The 18,362-nt window shown below is 41.0% G+C and overlaps 1 protein-coding gene across 8 annotated transcripts in view; it reads right to left on the bottom strand.

Annotated features, from left to right (window-relative positions):
* The window catches only part of LOC118616898 (amyloid beta precursor protein), a 241,811-nt gene that overhangs the window by 50,806 nt on the left and 172,643 nt on the right, over nucleotides 1–18,362 (bottom strand). For all 8 annotated transcript variants that reach the window (XM_036242451.1, XM_036242452.1, XM_036242453.1 and 5 more), the window contains 3 exons: nucleotides 18,196–18,354; nucleotides 4,356–4,484; nucleotides 3,085–3,184 (listed from right to left, as the gene is read on the bottom strand). In XM_036242451.1, the coding sequence (XP_036098344.1) occupies nucleotides 3,085–3,184; nucleotides 4,356–4,484; nucleotides 18,196–18,354 (388 nt within the window). The remainder of the gene's footprint in view (nucleotides 1–3,084; nucleotides 3,185–4,355; nucleotides 4,485–18,195; nucleotides 18,355–18,362) is intronic.

The raw sequence follows: 18,362 nt of genomic DNA, 5'->3' as shown, positions 1-18,362 counted from the left end.
CTCTTCTGAAAGTTTATTTATTTATTTATTTATTTATTTATTTATTTATTTATTATCCTCACTCGAGTACACTTTTCCATTTCTTGTTCAGATAGAGTGGGAGGGAGAGAGATGAAGAGAGAGAGAGAGTGAGAGAGAGAGAGAGAGAAACATCGACATGAAAGGGACACATTGAGTGGCTGCCACCTGCACGACCAACCAGGGCTGGGGACAAACTGCAACTGAGGTACAAGCCTTTAGCGGGAACTGAACCCGGGTCTCTCTGGACTGCAGGCCGACGCTCTAACTGCTGAGCCAAACCAGCCAGGGCGAAAGTGAGTTATTTCTAAATGTTCCTTCGAATGAAGAACAAACACAGAAGACGACTGGAAACTCAGTCCGGAAAGGCCATTCTCCCCAGGGAGTTCTCCCTTCTTCAGTTTTGGTGTTAGAAGCCCAAAGAGTGCACACGTCTAATTGGCAAAAGTTCATTACTGCAAGCTTCTTTATTGGAAACAGCCATTTACAAATAAGGCAAGGAAGATTTTTAAAAAGATTATCTTTCAGGATTTGGTGTCTAGTGTATTTACAGTAACAAAAATATGAAAAATAACATGCTCTTAGTCAAACTTAATAGTTGAGCAGAAAGGAAATTTTGCAGAAAGGAATTCCAGGATTCTAATGATCTGAGTATCTTCTCTGTTCCTGAGATTTGAAGTTACTGTGCTACCCTGTTCTTAGGCATTTTGCAACACTCGAGATATCTGAATCACCATCTGTTTTGTGGAAGTATGACTGATTTGTGGCCACTGATTTGGTACTATCTTGCTGAATAAAAAGTCTTGATAATTTAATAATTACTGGGTGAGAGTGAATTATTGGTCTTCAACTTTCTAGTCCTTTGCAATGGCTTTATTCCTCTATAGTTTGGTACCACTGACAACACCTCAATTAAAGTCACATATACATGAAAATAAGCTTAAGACAGTTATAAGGTTGCCCTGGCCGGTTTGGCTCAGCGGTTAGAGCGTTGGCCTGTGGTCCAGAGAGACCCGGGTTCGGTTCCTGCTAAGGGCACGTACCTCGGTTGCAGTTTGTCCCCGGCCCTGGTTGGTCGTGTGGGTGGCAGCCACTTGATGTGTCCCTTTCTCTCTCTCTTCCCCTCTCTCCCTCCCGCTCTATCTGAACAAAAAAAAAATGGAAAAATGTCCTCGGGTGAGGATAAAAAAAAAAAAAAGACAGTTATAAGGCAAAGACTCATTCATCTAACAGTGTGGAGAGCCTTTTTCTGCCAAGGGCCATTTGGGTATTTATATAACGTCATTCGTGGGCCATACAAAATTATCAACTTGAAAACTAGCCTGCTATATTTGGTCAGGCTAATTTGGGGAGGTGTGTGATGTGAGCTGTGTGAGGGCCTTCTACGACCCACGGGCCAGACGTTCCCCACCCGATTCTGGGAGATTTGAGCTTCAGTATGAAGAATGTGATGATGTCTCTCTCTTCTACAACTTATGGGAAGATTTTCTTATACTTATTTAATATACAGTATTTTAAAGGTTCCTTTCAAATTTCTACAAACACATCTAACAAGAATCTTCAGTTCTTAAATAAACTTAATAGAGTAATACATTAATTGGAAATCCTGTCTTCAATCCATGGTATAAACTAAACACTCTACCAACTATCCTAAGAGCTTGCTCAACAGGAGTTTCCCCTTTTGAACAAAAGCTTAGATGACAGTTCCTTTTTAAAGCGTGTAACCTGGAGTATACTTGATTCCATTTGTCAATACACGGTAGTCATCAGACCACTGTCAATGATACATGCCAAACACTTGACTGATAGTAATACAAACAACACTTACAAGGCAACACCGAATTAGAAAAGATTAGAATAACTCTGGCACAAAATGTAAAAAGCAAGCCAGGTGTCTTGGGCAACCGAAAGGAGAAACTGCTATGATGGGTCTTCCCACTGACTACATCCTGGCTGATCTGACTTCAGACAACCGGCCTCTATTTCCAATCCAATTAACAAAGGGCAGGGTTTGTTACAGAGCGAGCTATACCACATACATGTCGCTCATCTGCGGACAATTTATGCATCAGATCTCCACGGTTACATGTTTCTTTCATGTTGAAAGATTCACTACGGTAATTGCCATCTACGTACTTTCGTGAAGTCAAGTTAAACAAATGTGGGCATTTGGGGGCTTTGTGAAGAAAAAGAGAGATGGGAGAACTTATACGAAATATCACAGATGTCATTAGGAAAACTAGGGCCATGAACGGTAGTGGGTGCACATGTCAATTTCCTGGTTTTGATAATGTGCCATAGTCATGTAAGACGTTCCTATGGAAGAAGGTGGATGATGTACACACTGGACTTTGTATTATTTTTCCAACTTCTTATGAGTGATTATTTCAAAGTAAAAGTTTGATAAAAGATAGTGGGTACTTCATTTAACTAAGTTTAAACAACAATGTGATTCAGACAATAATCGTGGCCATTGTGGGCAGGCGGGGTGGGGGAAGGCTTCTGAGACAGAGGTGAGTTACTGAACGTAACAATAACCTCAGGGTCAGAAGTCACGGTTTTGTGCTTTTGCCGTGATGCTGCTTAGGATATGTGTGACACAGGCAAGGTAGTTTTTTAAATTGTAAGTTTGAGTTCTTTCATCTATACACCGAGGATATAATGCCATGCATAGGTTCCAACAATAGAGCATTAAAAGATGAAGGGTTTTATTCTTTAAACTTTAAAGTACCAAAACACCATGAGGCGATATTTACAAGACCAACAAAATGAGATGACTGTTCACAAATAAAGTCCAATCCCAAATGGCTCATTGTTGCACAAATATACCACAAATCAAGTTATAGCCTCTCACTTTTGTGAGTATGGAGAGTTAAGACCTGATGTACTTGCTAAGGTGAGAGCTAGCTCCATCCCCCAAGAGTTTCACCGTAAAAAGGAATCTGATTTTTTCCCTTCCCATGAGAACATGGGTGATTGCTGATGCAGATGAACTCATTCTCTGATTTTCTCCTCCAGGAGCAAAATAGGTCGATATGCGCAGAACCAAAAGAACAGTTTACTTACCAACTTCATCCTGAATCTCCTCAGCCACAGCAGGTACATTGTAGAGCAGGGAGAGAGACTGGTTCATGCGCTCGTAGATCACACGGAGGTGTGTCATCACCTGCACCAAAGGATGACAGCTCCAGGTAAACCATCCAGAGTAAGGAAGAGCTGCTTTCCCTCCCGAGCATCACAGACAGACACACACTTCAAAATAAAACTGACAAAACACTGCTGAAACTTTTAACCTGAAAGGGCATCCTTATTTTCCTTCTTCTCCCATTTTTTTGTTTTCTCACTTTAAAGCTGCTTTAAACTTCCCATTATATTGTATGCTTGCAACCATAAACTATAAAGCCAATTAAAAAGATCATCTTATCCAACTCTGATTCTTAATATTGACATCTCTAAATAACCTCTGATGTCCTAATTATATTTCTGTGCAAATCTGTAAATAGATGAGAATGTATATATATATATATATATATATATATATATATATATATATACACACACACATATATATATTTTTTTATCCTCACCCGAGGACATTTTTGCATTTATCTTCAGACAGAGTGGGAGGGAGAGAGGGAGGAAGAGAGAGAGAAACATCGATGTGAGAGAGACACATCGACTGGTTGCCACCCACACGACCCCAACTGGGGCCAGGGACAAACTGCCACCAAGGTACGTGCCCTTAGCGGGAACTGAACCCGGGCCTCTCCGGTCCGTGGGCCTATGCTCTAACCGCTGAGCCAAACCGACCAGGGCGAGAATATATTTTAATTTGACTGGATATTTCATGCAACAAAAATTATAGATATATTTTAAATTCTTCTATTTAAAAAAATGTAGGAATTCCATATTTCCATAGGTAGATGCCAGTTGTCAACCTTTGGGAATGGAGGAATAGAAAACATATTTATTATGGGACTTATAGACTCACATTATACCCAAGGATTGTGGGTTTCTGATTGCCTACCACGATTGAGTTGAATCAATTTTGGAGGTTTTGCTTTATATCTCTTTGTTTTCTTCATTTTAGTCATCAGAGATTTAAATGGTTCCATGAAAAATCAGTAGCAGTAGACACTGAAGGTTTTTATGTTCCTTATTAATAATGCAGAGATAGACAAACCACAGGCTGCTTTAAGACAAGTCTTTAGAATTGACCAGGTATTAGAGAGTAGTGCATTACACCCATAACTGCTCTGGGAATGATAAAAGATCTGACTCGAAGACCAAGAGCACTGGCTCGTCCAAAGTGCAGGTGATCACCACACTCGGCTCACCTGGGACCGGATCTGAGCAGCTTTCTTTGGATCCACCATGCGCACGTGTTCAAAATGCTTTAGGGTGTGCTGCCTGTCCTTCTGTTCAGCACGGACATACTTCTTTAACATGTTGAACACATGACGAGGCTGTAGGGAAAAATGAAATAAAAAAATTTCAGCTTTGTGCAAAATATTGCTTCTCCCAGTGGCTTTGGGTCAGAGGTCCCACTCGTTCATCCCATGGTGTGAAAGCACTGAGCGTCTTCTCTTTGCAAGTCTCCTTTCTACACATTAATCCCATTCCTTTGTTCATGGCCGTTACTTAGTTGATGGGTTACTTTTCGAATCTAAAAGGTCATTTAGTATTTGATATATATGACAACTGCCCTCCGTAATCAACATTTTCTTCTTCTTTTTTTTAAATCTTCAGATAGAGTGGGAGGGAGAGAGAGAGAGACATCGATGTGAGAGAGACACATTGATTGGCTGCCTCTCACATGACCTTGACCAGGGCTGGGGACTGAACTGCAACCGAGGTACGTGCCCTTGACCAGGCTCGGACCCACGACTCTTTGGTCCTCGAGCCCACGCTCTAGTGGCTGAGCCAAACCAGCCAGAGTGACATTTTCCTCTTAAATAGCAGCATTCTGCTATAGAAGGAGAGTTGATTTCGGATCTGTTAGATTTAACGTAGGTCCTTCTCTTTTCCTACCCAAGTATACAGGGGCTTATAAGACCACATTTCTATACACACAGTCTTAATGGTTATCGCAGCAGTAATGTTGCACAAGTGATCTCACCCTAAGTAGCATATAACAGCATAGTAATCAAAATGAGGAAAACAACAGGCAACCGAACCACTACTAATTTGTAGGCCAAGAAATAACTGATAAGCTCTAAGAGACAATAAATTTTCCAATGCGAAACTATAGTTATTTTATTTTGAAATTTAATTAAATACTTTCTATGCCATCGGATTATAATCCTTTCAATTAAATTTCTTCTTAAGTGCTTCTATATTTTTCTAATTGGTTCCATTTTTATGCCAATCTTACTTGAAAACATTCATTCTCATAAAAAAAGGGACAAAATCTCCTTTGTCTTCAAGAATTCTGTTTCCATACGCAGTCTACTGTATGCTTTTATAAAATGATTTCCAAATTTCTTCTTCATTAAAACAAAACAATGGAAATTCATGTTAGCAATAAAATTTTGGCCAGTTGGGTAAACCCAGTTATTATTAAGTTATGAGTCATGACCACCTTGAAAAATCTGTAACCAGGTACAGAATTCACTTCCAGCCATGGGGCTGGGGTGGGAGGTGAAGACTGATTATCGTATGGGGTGTGCCTCCCCTTCATCTTTTGCTTGTTTAACCAGGGGCTACCTCCCTGATATCTCAGGTGTAAGAGGTGTTCTTTCTCTGTGTTCCCATGAAATGCTATGCAAATCACCATTATTGTACTTAATGAAGCCTATTAAATTATTTATGTATCTGACTACCCTCTGCAACTGTGACATCTTTAAGGACCAGATTTGGCCTTTGTCAGGAATCACACAATACACAGTGCCTGGCTGGGAGAGGGTGCTCTGTACTTAAGAGCTTGCTGAACGTCCTCCGCGGGCTACACTCCTACACGGTAAGAAAGTAAACCTGCACTCATCTGCCTTCCTATGTCTTATATCCTAGAAGAAATGTGCTTCTCCGTCATCTCAAAAAAGGCAGCCATCAAAGCTCGGAACACAAGCGTTGACTCCCCGTCCTTAGGATTCTCATTTGCACTGTGAAATCTGGTTCAATCCACAAATCAGAGAGTGGTCTTTCAGTCTTCAAAGAAGAAAAGTAGTCAGAGGTAACAACTGGCAAACTGCATTGATAATGCGTATATTTAAAAGATGACAGGTTTACATATACTAATTGAAAAAGGTAATTTTAAACGGTCAGTGGTTGAAGGTGCAGGATGGTTTATACGCAGCACTGTGCAACCGGGAAAACGCCCCCTGGTTTCAGCACAATGACGCGTCTGAAGCTGCACACAGAGGGCTGTTAACGAACTGAATGTATCCATGATGTCCCTCCCTGTGTAACTGGTGCCTTCATGCTCTGCCGTACTTGCTCTGTTTCATTTTTTCCCTTGAAAAGGCTTTATTGTTGGAAGGATTTAATTTTTTAAAAAAGCTCAGATAAAACATACTTCAATTAAACATAAGGATTCCTTTACATCATAACTTTCTTTCCTTCTTTCACTTTTATTTTTTTCAGACTACTTATGAATGTTTCTATGAGGCATTTTCATCCTGAAAGGAATGTCTTGAGCAAGTGTGTGTACCACAATGTAGTCGCTCCAAACTGGCCAAGGAAAGACTGCCCTAAGTTACATCCACAATTAGGGGATGAGGAGGCAATTTCTCTTAACTAACACCTGGCCTGCCCATCCTCCACCACCACCACAAACAGCACCCATGCCCATGGGCTCATTATGAACGTAAGCATCAACTTTGAGATGAGTCAGTCTCAAAATTATGTAAGCCTCCGTTTGCTCGTCTGTGCAGTTAAAACAACATCTTTCATCTAGAGTAGGCGAGCTCTGAACATGTTCTGTTAGTTACCGAGCATAATGCTTTCCCATAGCAGGTACTCAATACACAGATTTCTTCTGCTCACTTCTAGCCTCCACCCCGCTCCCTTTTCTTTTAGCCAGACAGTAATAGGTCAAAACTCATCGACTGCTAATAGGAATGAGACCATGTTTTAAGTGCTTCATGAATAGTAACTCATCACACTTTGAAGTCAATCCCTGGGCAGGTGTAGCTGCTCACCCCACTTCACCGACACAGCGAACGAGGCGCCGAGGGCTACACAACGGGCTACACACTCAGGACAGAGCTGGTCGGTGGTGGAGCAAGAACATAGAGCCCAACTCTGGCTCCAGAGCCCATTCTCCCGATCACTAGTGACCCTGCCTTTTAAGGAAACTCCAAAACGCACCAAGCTAAAGACAGTTCCAAAAAGTAACCTACAGCGTTGAAAACAGAAGAAACCGACAGTTAGAAAAGACAGTCCTCGCCTGGATTTCTAGTTCTTAGAAGCTCAGATAATATTCGGAGACATGCTAATATCTGTTCTCTTAACTGTGCAGAAACCACTCAGCTTTAGCCTGTTCGGCCTCAGGATTACTGTCCTTGGTTTGTGACACTCCACAGGAGGGTCAGATGTAGGGCGGAGAAGCAGTAAGATGGGAAGGTCCTCTGTCAATCTGTTTAAAATTACTGAAAAATGATTAAAGGCATTTGCTCAAACTTAGGTTTTGTGACATTCATGGATTTCAGTTCTAAATTCATCTTGATTTTTGATTAAGATGGATAATTCAATGGTAAAGGTGTTCACGGGTTTAAAATCACTTATCTAATTTAATACCGACATTTCTTATATGCTTCAGAAATATAATCCAATGTCCTCCCTTAAATTCCCTCCAGCATGACAACGAACAGTAGCATATCCGGGTCTCACGATGTGCCAGGCCTCAGCATGGCTTTGCTCTCCCTACCAGGAACAAAGCTCCTGCAGAAACAATGAGCCCTAAGAGTAAGCAATGACCTCATCTTTGTTTATGTGAGCTCAGATGCACCCTGTCTGTGCATCTATGTAAACATAAACAATGTCTTCCTCATGCCTGCGCCTCGGGACAAGAGATGATGCAGAAGGACATTACCAGGTCCCTCAATAAATGAATTACAGGGTTCTGGTTGGTTGATTTAATCATACAAACACATTTCTAAGAATTTGCTTAGAGATGAAAAATATAAAAATCAGATTAGCTCTTAGGTTGGAGTATGCAGAAAAATCATACCAAATAAAATGGCCATTATTTCTACACCTCAGAAAAAAATATTATACTTTTTAAAGAAAACAGATACCATTTTCCTGTGCACATTGCATGAAAAAATAAAAAAATAAAAATAAATAATTGTCTTTAGAACTTTTAGCCAGAATACAGATTTCCAAGGATTAAAACTAATTATCTCTAGAAAGCAGGAAATCTCGTTTAGGCATTTTATTTCATTATGTTGTACAAAGACACATTTCTTAAACTTTTAATTAAAAACAGAAATACACAGAAATGATAGGGAAAAAATACCTGTTTCAGAGAAATATATTCTCTTAAAGTAACTTAATTATTACTGGGGTCACAATACTTACATTAAGACAGGATTTTCATATGATTACAAAAACAATCATTAAGAATATAGTAGCTCATCATAAAGCTATTGATAGTAATTGAACATGTTTTTAGCTTCTATGTATATAATTTCAATCACTCTCAAGGCATGAATCTATAACTAGTAATAACATTTCTTCTGCTAAATTTCCCTTACTTCACAACTTAAATATTCTGTGTATTAACACTAAAATCTGGTTTTATTGGCATTAAATGGCTAATCTTATTATTAAAATTTATAGCAAAAAACAGACAAAAGGGAAAAATGCCCTAGGAAACTAATTATATCCAATCATATTTATTGTCACTAGTGTTTCTGAAAGAGTGTTGCTACATAATTACCAAGTATCTATTTGCATCTGAAGCGACACTTTTCAAGTTGCGCTAAATTCACTTCACAAATATACTACGTTTGAAAAATTCATTTAAAAAAGAAATGTCTGAAAAGACTAAGAGTAGGCATTACTAAAATAGACTGAACTTAACCTGACGATTTCCACTTTGCTCATGAACCATTTTCCTACTTGGGAACAAAAGTATAACTTATCTCTAGTTGCTGGTACAGGTCCTGGCCCAATATTTCCCAGAAAATATTTAACAGACTCTATGGTACATTCACACTGGTGTCGACAGGAAGATTTATTTCATTCATCTCAGAAGATGTCATAGCTCGTCCCCTTACGGCTTGGGTTTTAATGTCAGGTTCATGTGAGAGATAATTCCTTTTATTAAAGAAAATTTAGTTTCCCCACTTCTCAGATGCACTGCCTTTTCCACTTGGTTCTTTTATGCCATTTCATACATTTGTTGTCCCTGGATTTAGGACACACACATTTGACTGACTCGATGCCAATTGCATCTGAATGTGTCGGTTTTCATTCCACGGGGTTCATGTGGGAGGTGTCTTAGAACATGACCATTCACAGCTTGACTGTCCCCCTCTGTGGTTTTCATGCTTGATCTAGGAATCTGGCATCTTGTCAGAAGGCACGTGTGCCTTAAACCATTTCCTAATGGGAAGAAATGATCTGTCAAGAGCCTTCAAAAGCCCCGGGGTGATCCTGCCGAGGAGGAGGAAGTAGATGAGTCACTTCATGGGAGCACCCTGACCTTTCCCCGTCACAGGGCAAAGCCCTCCCTGAAGCACCGACTCGAACCCTAGTGGCTTCCAATCCTGCCACTGGGGGAGTTAATCACACTATGGAAAAGCAATTCCCTCCTGCTTTCAAAGTAGCTTCAGGGCTGTTCTTTGACGGTTCTACACCTTGGATTTCAAGAAATCTTGAGCATATGAAGAGAATGTACAAAATCTGTGTGCTGATTGAAAACACACACTGAAGAGAGTCAAGTCTCTTTGTGCTCGAGATGGTCTCTGTTGAGTTTATTTTGCCGCGTTGGCCTTCAGCATGTCACTCACACATACCCTCACTATTGACAGAAAATATTCTGAAAACAAAGCAAAACAGCCCCCCGCCTCCAAACGAAACACCTCCACACAAAACAAGAGCCAAGCATCCGGGGACGCTGCCTTGGAACCTTTGCATCATACCTGTGTTTATCCTGAAACCTAGGAGCTGAGCCACATTTTAAAAGCCCACGGCAAAATTCATCGACATCCCTTTCTTCAGAAGAGGGCTGAAATGGTTTTTGTAGTTATTAAAATAAGTCTAAGGCGGCAAAGCCCAATTCTATGCCAAGTTAAATACAGAAATATCAAGAAAGCAACTCAGGAAATGGTAGTGATTCTTGCTCCCCCAGCGTCCCCCCATCAGTGTCTCTCGAGGTTTGAGGATGTGGTGGCATTAGTTCCACCCCTTCCTGGTGTCAGGATGACTCCTTGGCTCTGGCTTTGTGCTGTGACAGACACGGCAGCTCCCGGGCATAGAGGAGTCATCTCCCACCCCTCCCCCCTCCCTACGGCACCAAAGCCTCATATAGTCTATGCTAACAGTGTCTCCTAGCCTTTCTTTTCCCAGGGAGGAAGAGATCCTTCTACTTCACAGTTTCTTCTCAACCTTCAAGTAATTCCTTTGCTTTTCTAATTATGTCTAACAGAAGCTAGGACGATGTGAATGATAAGAGGAGTTCACCACCATTCGCATAGGGAGGAGGGAGAATCCCTTTAATTAAGTCACTTGCTCCACATTACGGGTTATCGTCGGGGAACCTGGGAATTAAAAACAGGTGTTTCTAGTCCACTGTGAAATGTACTAAAGAAGGGTGGTTCTCATCTTGTCTCTTACCAATGAGTGGCCTTTGGTCAAAGCTGGTAGGTTGTGTAATTTTTTTCCCAGAATACTTTGTTCGTTCTCAGAAATAATGTATTTTGATTACTGTCACTTAATAGGAAATATATAGTTGGCTTCGGCCCCCAGCTCCTGACACAGAGTTGCAAAATCTCTTGTCATTTCCTGAGTGGTAGGAGTGACAGGGGCAGATTATCTTTTGTTATAAACCAGAAATCTGTGGGTGAGAACATCGGGGTGCAGCGTGGATGATGTGCCCAGAGAGGGCATGCAAGCTGCACCCCTTCCCACACACCTGGCCTATGCATCTCCCCCATCAGGCTGCTGCCGAGACCCAGCATTTACGATAAATCACCAACAGTCAAGGAAAGCATTTATCTGAGTTCTGTGAGTTGTTCTAGTAAATCATCAAACCCAAGACTTGTGGCTTTAATTTTTTTTTTTTTTTTTATCCTCACCCGAGGACATTTTTCCATTTTTTGTTCAGGTAGAGTGGGAGGGAGAGAGTGGAACAGAGAGAGAGAGAAACATCGATGTGAAAGGAACACATCGAGTGGCTGCCACCCGCACAACCGACCAGGGCCGGGGACAAACTGCAACCGAAGTACGTGCCCCTAGCGGGAACCGAACCCGGGTCTCTCAGGACCGCAGGCCGACGCTCTAACCGCTGAACCAAACCGGCCAGGGCAGACTTGTGGCTTTAAGATCAGAAGTACAGGTGATGACCTATCGGCATCTGAAATGGCTTCTGAAATAGGGGGCAGTCTTGTGGGGCTGAGCCCTAAACCTGTGGGGTCCATGCTAACTCTGGGCAGTAAGAGAATTATTTAATGTGAAAGAAAAAACCCACACATTGGTGTCAGAGTATTGGGCGGAGGTCATCGTTTCTCCTCTAGTAGCAGAGCCCACAGCTATAAATGACTGAAGGCAGCATGAAGAACTGGTATTAGGAACCGACCCAAACCCTGTGATTTTTGGGGGCCCAGCTTTAGCACGCATTGGATCTAGCCTTAGAATCAGCTGACTGGAGAGCGAAGAAGCAGCAGCAACTGTTTGGGCTCCTGCCTTCAGTTCTCGTTTAGTGACAGTGAAATGGCCGGAGCTCCGAGCGACCACAGGATTATCACCGCGACCGACGGCACCGCCCGCGGTCTCAGAAGAGACTGTACACAGAAGATGTCCTCAAGCACCACAGGCCCTTGGAAAGATCTGTCGAATGGATCCGGACCTCTGACAAATGCCAACTGTGACACAGTCTTGATTTCTTCAGAAAGCGTTGCAATGCCATGCTTTAGTTTTGCATGTTCATAACTCGGATATTGGCATTTTCGCTTTATACCCCCTCTAACTGGTTACCATTTTCAAAGATATCCATATTGATATTATTATTTTTTTAACTTACCTTTATTGTTGAGAGTGTAACAGTCTCACACTGACCCTCCCACCCCCCCAGGCCTTTACCACACCACTGTCTGTGTCCATTGGTTCTGCATATATGCATATAAATTCTTCGGCTAATCTCTTGTCATTTCACCCTCTCCTCATACTCTACCTTACTACAATGTCCAGGCATGCTAAAAATATTAATTCAAAAACCCCTCAGGATAAAGCTTATAAAACCCCAATATGACTCGGGATCTTTAAACCGACCGTGGGTGAGCTTCGGAAAACGAGTGAACTCGGAAACCCACGCCTGATTTCGTGTGCAGCGTGCACATTCAAGGGAGAGGACCCCTGGCTGCTGTCCATGGATTCTGTGACTCGGACCATAGGTAAACACTGCACCGCTCAATAATGTGCAGGGCGTTTGTCTAAAAAAACCCTAAGTATTTATGTTTTCGTTTTCAAAGACGAAATGAAAATAGATATCAACATCTAAATACATACATGGAGTTTTGCTGGAACAAAACATGACTTCGCGGTGCTATGTTTTGACAGTGTCTGATGAAGAGCTGTGCGATTTCGAAGGCAGAGACTAAGTAGGGCTCAGCTCTGGAGGGACTCTGGGTGATGAATATGGTCTCAGAGGCACAGGACAGCTTTCAAGCCGATGCTTTCTTACATACTTCTTTATTTTCTATTTAACGTAATTCAATTAAAAACGGAAAACACTAGTGTCTCTGGTTACAAGCGTCCCAATGGTCTTTAGCAAGATCTGTCTATTAAGCTTCGTAAAGATTCAAGCAAAGTAAGGAGGTAATACGAGAGGCATTATCAAAATAGCATGCAAACCGCCCAGCATCATTTATAGGATTTTGTTCAATAAATGCTAATTCTCCTACTCTTTCTTTCCACCCACTGCTTGTTACTGGTCTGTCCTTAAATGCTCTCGAGTTAATGAGTCCCCTTGTGGCACCAATTTTTACAAGTCTCAACTTAAAATAAATGAATGTTGAATGAATAATTAATATCAGGCAGAGCATAATTATTTACAGCTCTCAAATGATTTTCATCCTGGAAGTCTTTTAAGTCTATTCTGGTCAGCTTTACAAAATTTTAAGTACATTACAAATTTGAGGGTGGAAATGTCTTAAACATCTTAGTACTCATCTCTCTCAGTGTCTTTACAAGTTAAGAACTCAGCAAGTAATTTTTAACATATTTACTATGCATTATATTGAGGACTAGATGTAGCATATTTACCTTAGAGATATATGTTCTCTACATATATTCCATAAATCATATTTCTTTTGCGACCGAGAGTGATACGCAGAAAATAAAGGGTTGTGGGAGGGGGCAACTAACAATGTCATATAAAAACTAAAACAGCCAATGAGCACCTCGATTTCATTTTTGCTCTACAAAACTTATAGTTACACCAACATGTATGATGGCTAAAGACTGATAGCTGGAACCTCTCTAGGCATTCCCTAGTTTGCTTGTCACAACACATCCATGAATCGCTGTCCTTTCTCTTCTCCAGGGATTGCTTCTTCTTCAACATTTATCGCCTTATTGTTACAATTCACCAGATAGCATTGAACAAAACCTCAGCACAGGAACAAAATCATGCTCCTTAATAGTAAGTCTTACAAATAATTACATTAATGCTCTACAAAAATAATCCTATGAAGTAGTTTTCAGGACTCTCAGGAAATTTTAACATTTGGCTGAACTAATCAGAAATGAGAAAGACTGCAGGTGTTCAAGATGCTACGACTGCTTTCTTCTCCGCTACACACTGAGTCTGAATGAGAAGCATCAGCTACAAGCGTGCCATTCATTTTAGTATGAACAAGGAGGCTGCAATCGTGAGAACCCGGGAAAACCACACTGGGTTCACAGGCGAAAGGACAGGAACACACGAAAACATTTCCTAATTCTTACTTCCCCATAGAAAATGCTTAAAGTGTGTTCAAATCTGAATAATGATCAGGATGTTTAACAGGAGATTTAGATGAATTTTCTGTAAAGACTCCAAAATCTAAGAATGACAAAGGTTTGGTTATTCATCTGTTATCTTTAAAACACTGACATTTTTACTAATTAGAAGCTCCTTAGTTTTTCCAGACCTAAGCCTACAATGGAAAGTTTATTTTAAATAGAAATTCCCATCCAGCCTTTAGCTTCACTATATAGGATCCCATTTCGGTCTAATTTCTCTGCAGATCACAGAGAACGTTGACTAGGCAGGCGACATCATCGTCCTCTCTCCTTCTCTGAAGTAGAATCCTGACAGTTACCAGAAGGAAGGCTCAGATGGTATTTAGCTCACATTTCATGAGGCCGTAAGTGCTGAATGTGAGCTCTGATAAAGTAAGAGTCCAGAAATGCAGGCTTGGTTATTAAATGATGATACTTTAGGTTTAAGTAGTACTTAAGTTTGGTAGCTTGAAGGCCTATAAAGTTGAACGATGTGATGTACCTTTGGAGAGGAATCAAACTCTTCTGGGATGGGGGTGGGGAGAGTCTAACTCCTTGATTTTCCAAGGAAACTTTTAGAAAAGTGAATCAATTGAAGGGGCTGGTCCTTAGAAGAATTACTAGCCCTCTGAGTACAAAGACACACCTGTGTTATAGTTTTATTCCTGGGGAAATAAAATTGTTTTTAACTATGATAATATTTGAAATGTGTGTGTGTGTGTGTGTATTGTGTGTGTATATATTTCTAAATATGATTCACACAGTGCATTTCCAGATTGGCCATTTAGTCAGCCTGTAGGCATGTAACTAATAAAACAGGAGATTTGAACCTAAAGCACACAGACATGGGGACTGACACATGAACTTCACGGTAGAATAAAGAACTTGAGTTGGACTAAATAAACATCATCATGTACTACTTCCATGCTTCGGTTAAAAATACAGATGAAAGCATGGATTAAACCTGAGCTTCAAAGACACTAAAAATCAATCCATCTTGTTTCAGATTTTCATGTTTGCAAAGTTTGGGTCTGGATGGCAGAATGTGGTCAGGGTAAAAGGGTAAAAATCATTCTGAAGATCATATCAGCTATAGAATCTGTAGACACTTAGATGAATTCATTGCCTTATATGTAACTTTTTACTGAGTACTTGGTATTTTCCAGACACTGTTCAATATGAGGGAGATCTCAGAAATATCTATTTCTGGCTCCGGCGCAAGATGTGACCTTCCACAGATAATAACCAGCAAGCTTTTGATTTATGTCTTTCAACAGCAACATATAAAAGTCCTCAAGAAGGGATTTAGAATTTTCTCGCATTTTTCAAAGTGCAGAGCTAAGTGGCTTATGACGTTGTATGTTAACATTTAAATAGAATGCAGACAAAGAAGGTAACTTAACAACAATGACAGGTAATGCCAAGATTGTAGGCCAGTGGCTCCCCAGCTCTAGTTTTTAGTACCTGGGAGAGTCTTATGCAGCATGTCTAGGTAAGAATTCAACAGGAATCCCTGGATCAATCCACAACAATCTGATTTTCTTTTTTTAAAATAGTAAAACAGTTCTTCCTAATCCAGTTTTTAATTTTAATTTCAATTTCCAAATAAACATATCTAATTCTACATGAAGTAATCACCAGGCCCAGAACAAACAGGATTATGACCCATCTAAGAACATCCCCTCTGACAGCACTTGTCACTGTCCTTCCTGTGATGGACAATGGGCTGGACTGAAAGATCTGAAGTTTGCATTCGTGAAAGACTCCATTCAGTCCTCATCTTATTTTTAGCCCTATCAACGACCATTTAGCAAAGATCTTACTTCAGGGATTGGACTTCCCGCTGGAACGCCTCAGTAAATGTCAGCCATTAAGATCCTGGTCCCAACACCCACCCACCACCCTGGGCTGCTCTGGCGAATGATCCTGACGGCCCCGCCTCCCCAAACCGAGTCCTCTACAAAAAGAGAAGAAGCACAGAACTTCCTCTCCAGAGAGACAAATAGAATTTTACTGAGCAGCGTTGGGACAGAGATTTTTTCCCCCTGAACAGAAAATAAAAGCGCTAATGTGAGTATTCTTTTTCAAAAGCTGTTTGTTAAGAGAGGAAGCATGGTCTAGTAAGAGAGCCCTGCGGTGGTCAGCTGTGACTCACAGCCCCACCCTGTCCGGCCAGTGGTGTCACCCGGACCACTCAATCTCCGTGATGTCACCAGTAGAACAGGGTCAATACTATCCTGCTCTCTGGAAGAGTACCAGAAGCCCTTTATGGCTCCTCACAGCACTCTGTACTGTATCTTTACCACAGAAAGAAAGAGAAAAATGACGGAAAGAATCAGGACACGTCGGTGGCTTTTTTGTTTGATTACATTATGTACACAGAGACTGCTACTTCCAGCCAAGATCAAATAATGGAAAAACAGATTCACCTGTCACCAAAATGGAAAAGATATATAGAATTGTTTCTACAGTATATTAGACATCAGGTGAAGAACAGTGAACACTGAGAAGTGGGAAACAAATGACATGAGTTCTACAAATGCCCGCATTTACTGCTTTGAGTTTCCGCGCTGTGGCTCCAGGCACAGGAACGCGGGCAGAGTCTAGTGGGCTCCCAGGGGAGATACAGAGTGTACATCTGGAGAGACAAAGGTGGCCAGCAGTCACAGGAGAGAGTTCTGGAGAGGAGGGAGTCACTCAGAGTGACCTCAGAGATCTGCAGATGATGCCCCCCTGAGCTGACTAATGATCAGTGCTCACAAAAAAAAAAAAAAAAAAAGAAATCATGCAGAAAACTATCACAAACAAAAAAGAAAACTCAATCAGAATTAACCCAAAGCTGACATGGATGTTAGAAAGAGCAATCAAGGATATTTAAGGAATTACTATAATGCGTCCCATAGGTTCAAAGATAGGAAAAAACAAACAAAAAAACTCCCAAAGAACGAAAGTCCAGATTAAACTTCTAGATATGAAAACTACAATATTTGAGAATAATAATAGCCACCTGGGACTAATGGCAGATTGAAATATACCATGGCACATCCTAATCAAATTGCTCAAAATGGCTATAAAGAAAAATCTTTAAAGTAGCAAGATTAAAAAAAAGATATATTACTTACAGAGACAAAAATAAAAAAGATAATATCAGTACTCTTTTTGGAAACAACACAAGTAAACAGTGGAGTATCATCATTAAGGTAGTTTTAAAAAAAACCCTCCATCCTAGAATTCTATACCTAGCAAAAATGTCTTTCAAAAAAAAGGTGGAATAAATGTATTTTTTACACAACCCAAGCAAAAGAGTTCTTCAGCAATCTACATAGATTAAAAGAAATTTTAGAGGATGTTTTTCAGGTATATGATAAATGATTCCAGATGAATCTACACAAGGAATGAAGTGTACCAGAAATGGTAACTATATAAGTAAATAAATATTTTTCTTATTATTTAACACTCTTTAAAAGATAACTGTTTATAGAAATATTAACAATAACGTAGTGTGAAGAAAGTGACAACAGCCCAAAGTGTCACTGAGGAAATCTCTACGCTTGCATTGCTTGGTAAGTCTGTATGGGCATTTATCACTGAAAACCACAAATAAGGCTCCTTGCTGCTGATGTCATGACCAACTAGGGATACCCCCAGAGAATACGGCCGCTGCTCTGAGCAGGAAATTCTAGTTCTAGTTTCTCTTATTCCACAAAAAATTCTTATAACTTGGCTAAACCTCAACTTTTCTTGACCTCAGTGACATCACATATGATGAGGGGGCTGGGTTAGGTTCCATCTAAAGTCTTCCCAGCTTTTCTGGTCCCGATTTCAACTCTACCATGAGAGGTCACCATTCCTGGCACATCGCCTCCTGTGACCCTTTACCTTTCAAGACGGAATGAATGGACTCAGGTCAAATCTCTAAACAACGATGCTCATGGCATTTCTCCAGATTTCTTTCTCATGACCTTGAGTGCCCAGAGCCCGCAGGCCCACTGTCTGCTGTGCCCTGAAGGGAGCTGGGGCCAGACCTACCCGCGGGGGCACGGCCTGCAGCGCGGTGATGTAGTTCTCCAGGGCCAGGCGGCGGCGGTCGTTGAGCATGGCTTCCACTCTGGCCATGTGAGTCTCCACCAACTGCTGCCTCTCATTGGCTGCTTCCTGCTCCAGAGACTCCACTTTCTCCTGGAAATGCTGCCGAA

Source organism: Molossus molossus, unplaced genomic scaffold (genome assembly GCF_014108415.1).
Source record: "Molossus molossus isolate mMolMol1 unplaced genomic scaffold, mMolMol1.p scaffold_m16_p_5, whole genome shotgun sequence".
In the NCBI taxonomy this organism is placed as follows: domain Eukaryota; kingdom Metazoa; phylum Chordata; class Mammalia; order Chiroptera; family Molossidae; genus Molossus; species Molossus molossus.
This window is presented reverse-complemented; position numbering and strand designations above follow the sequence as displayed.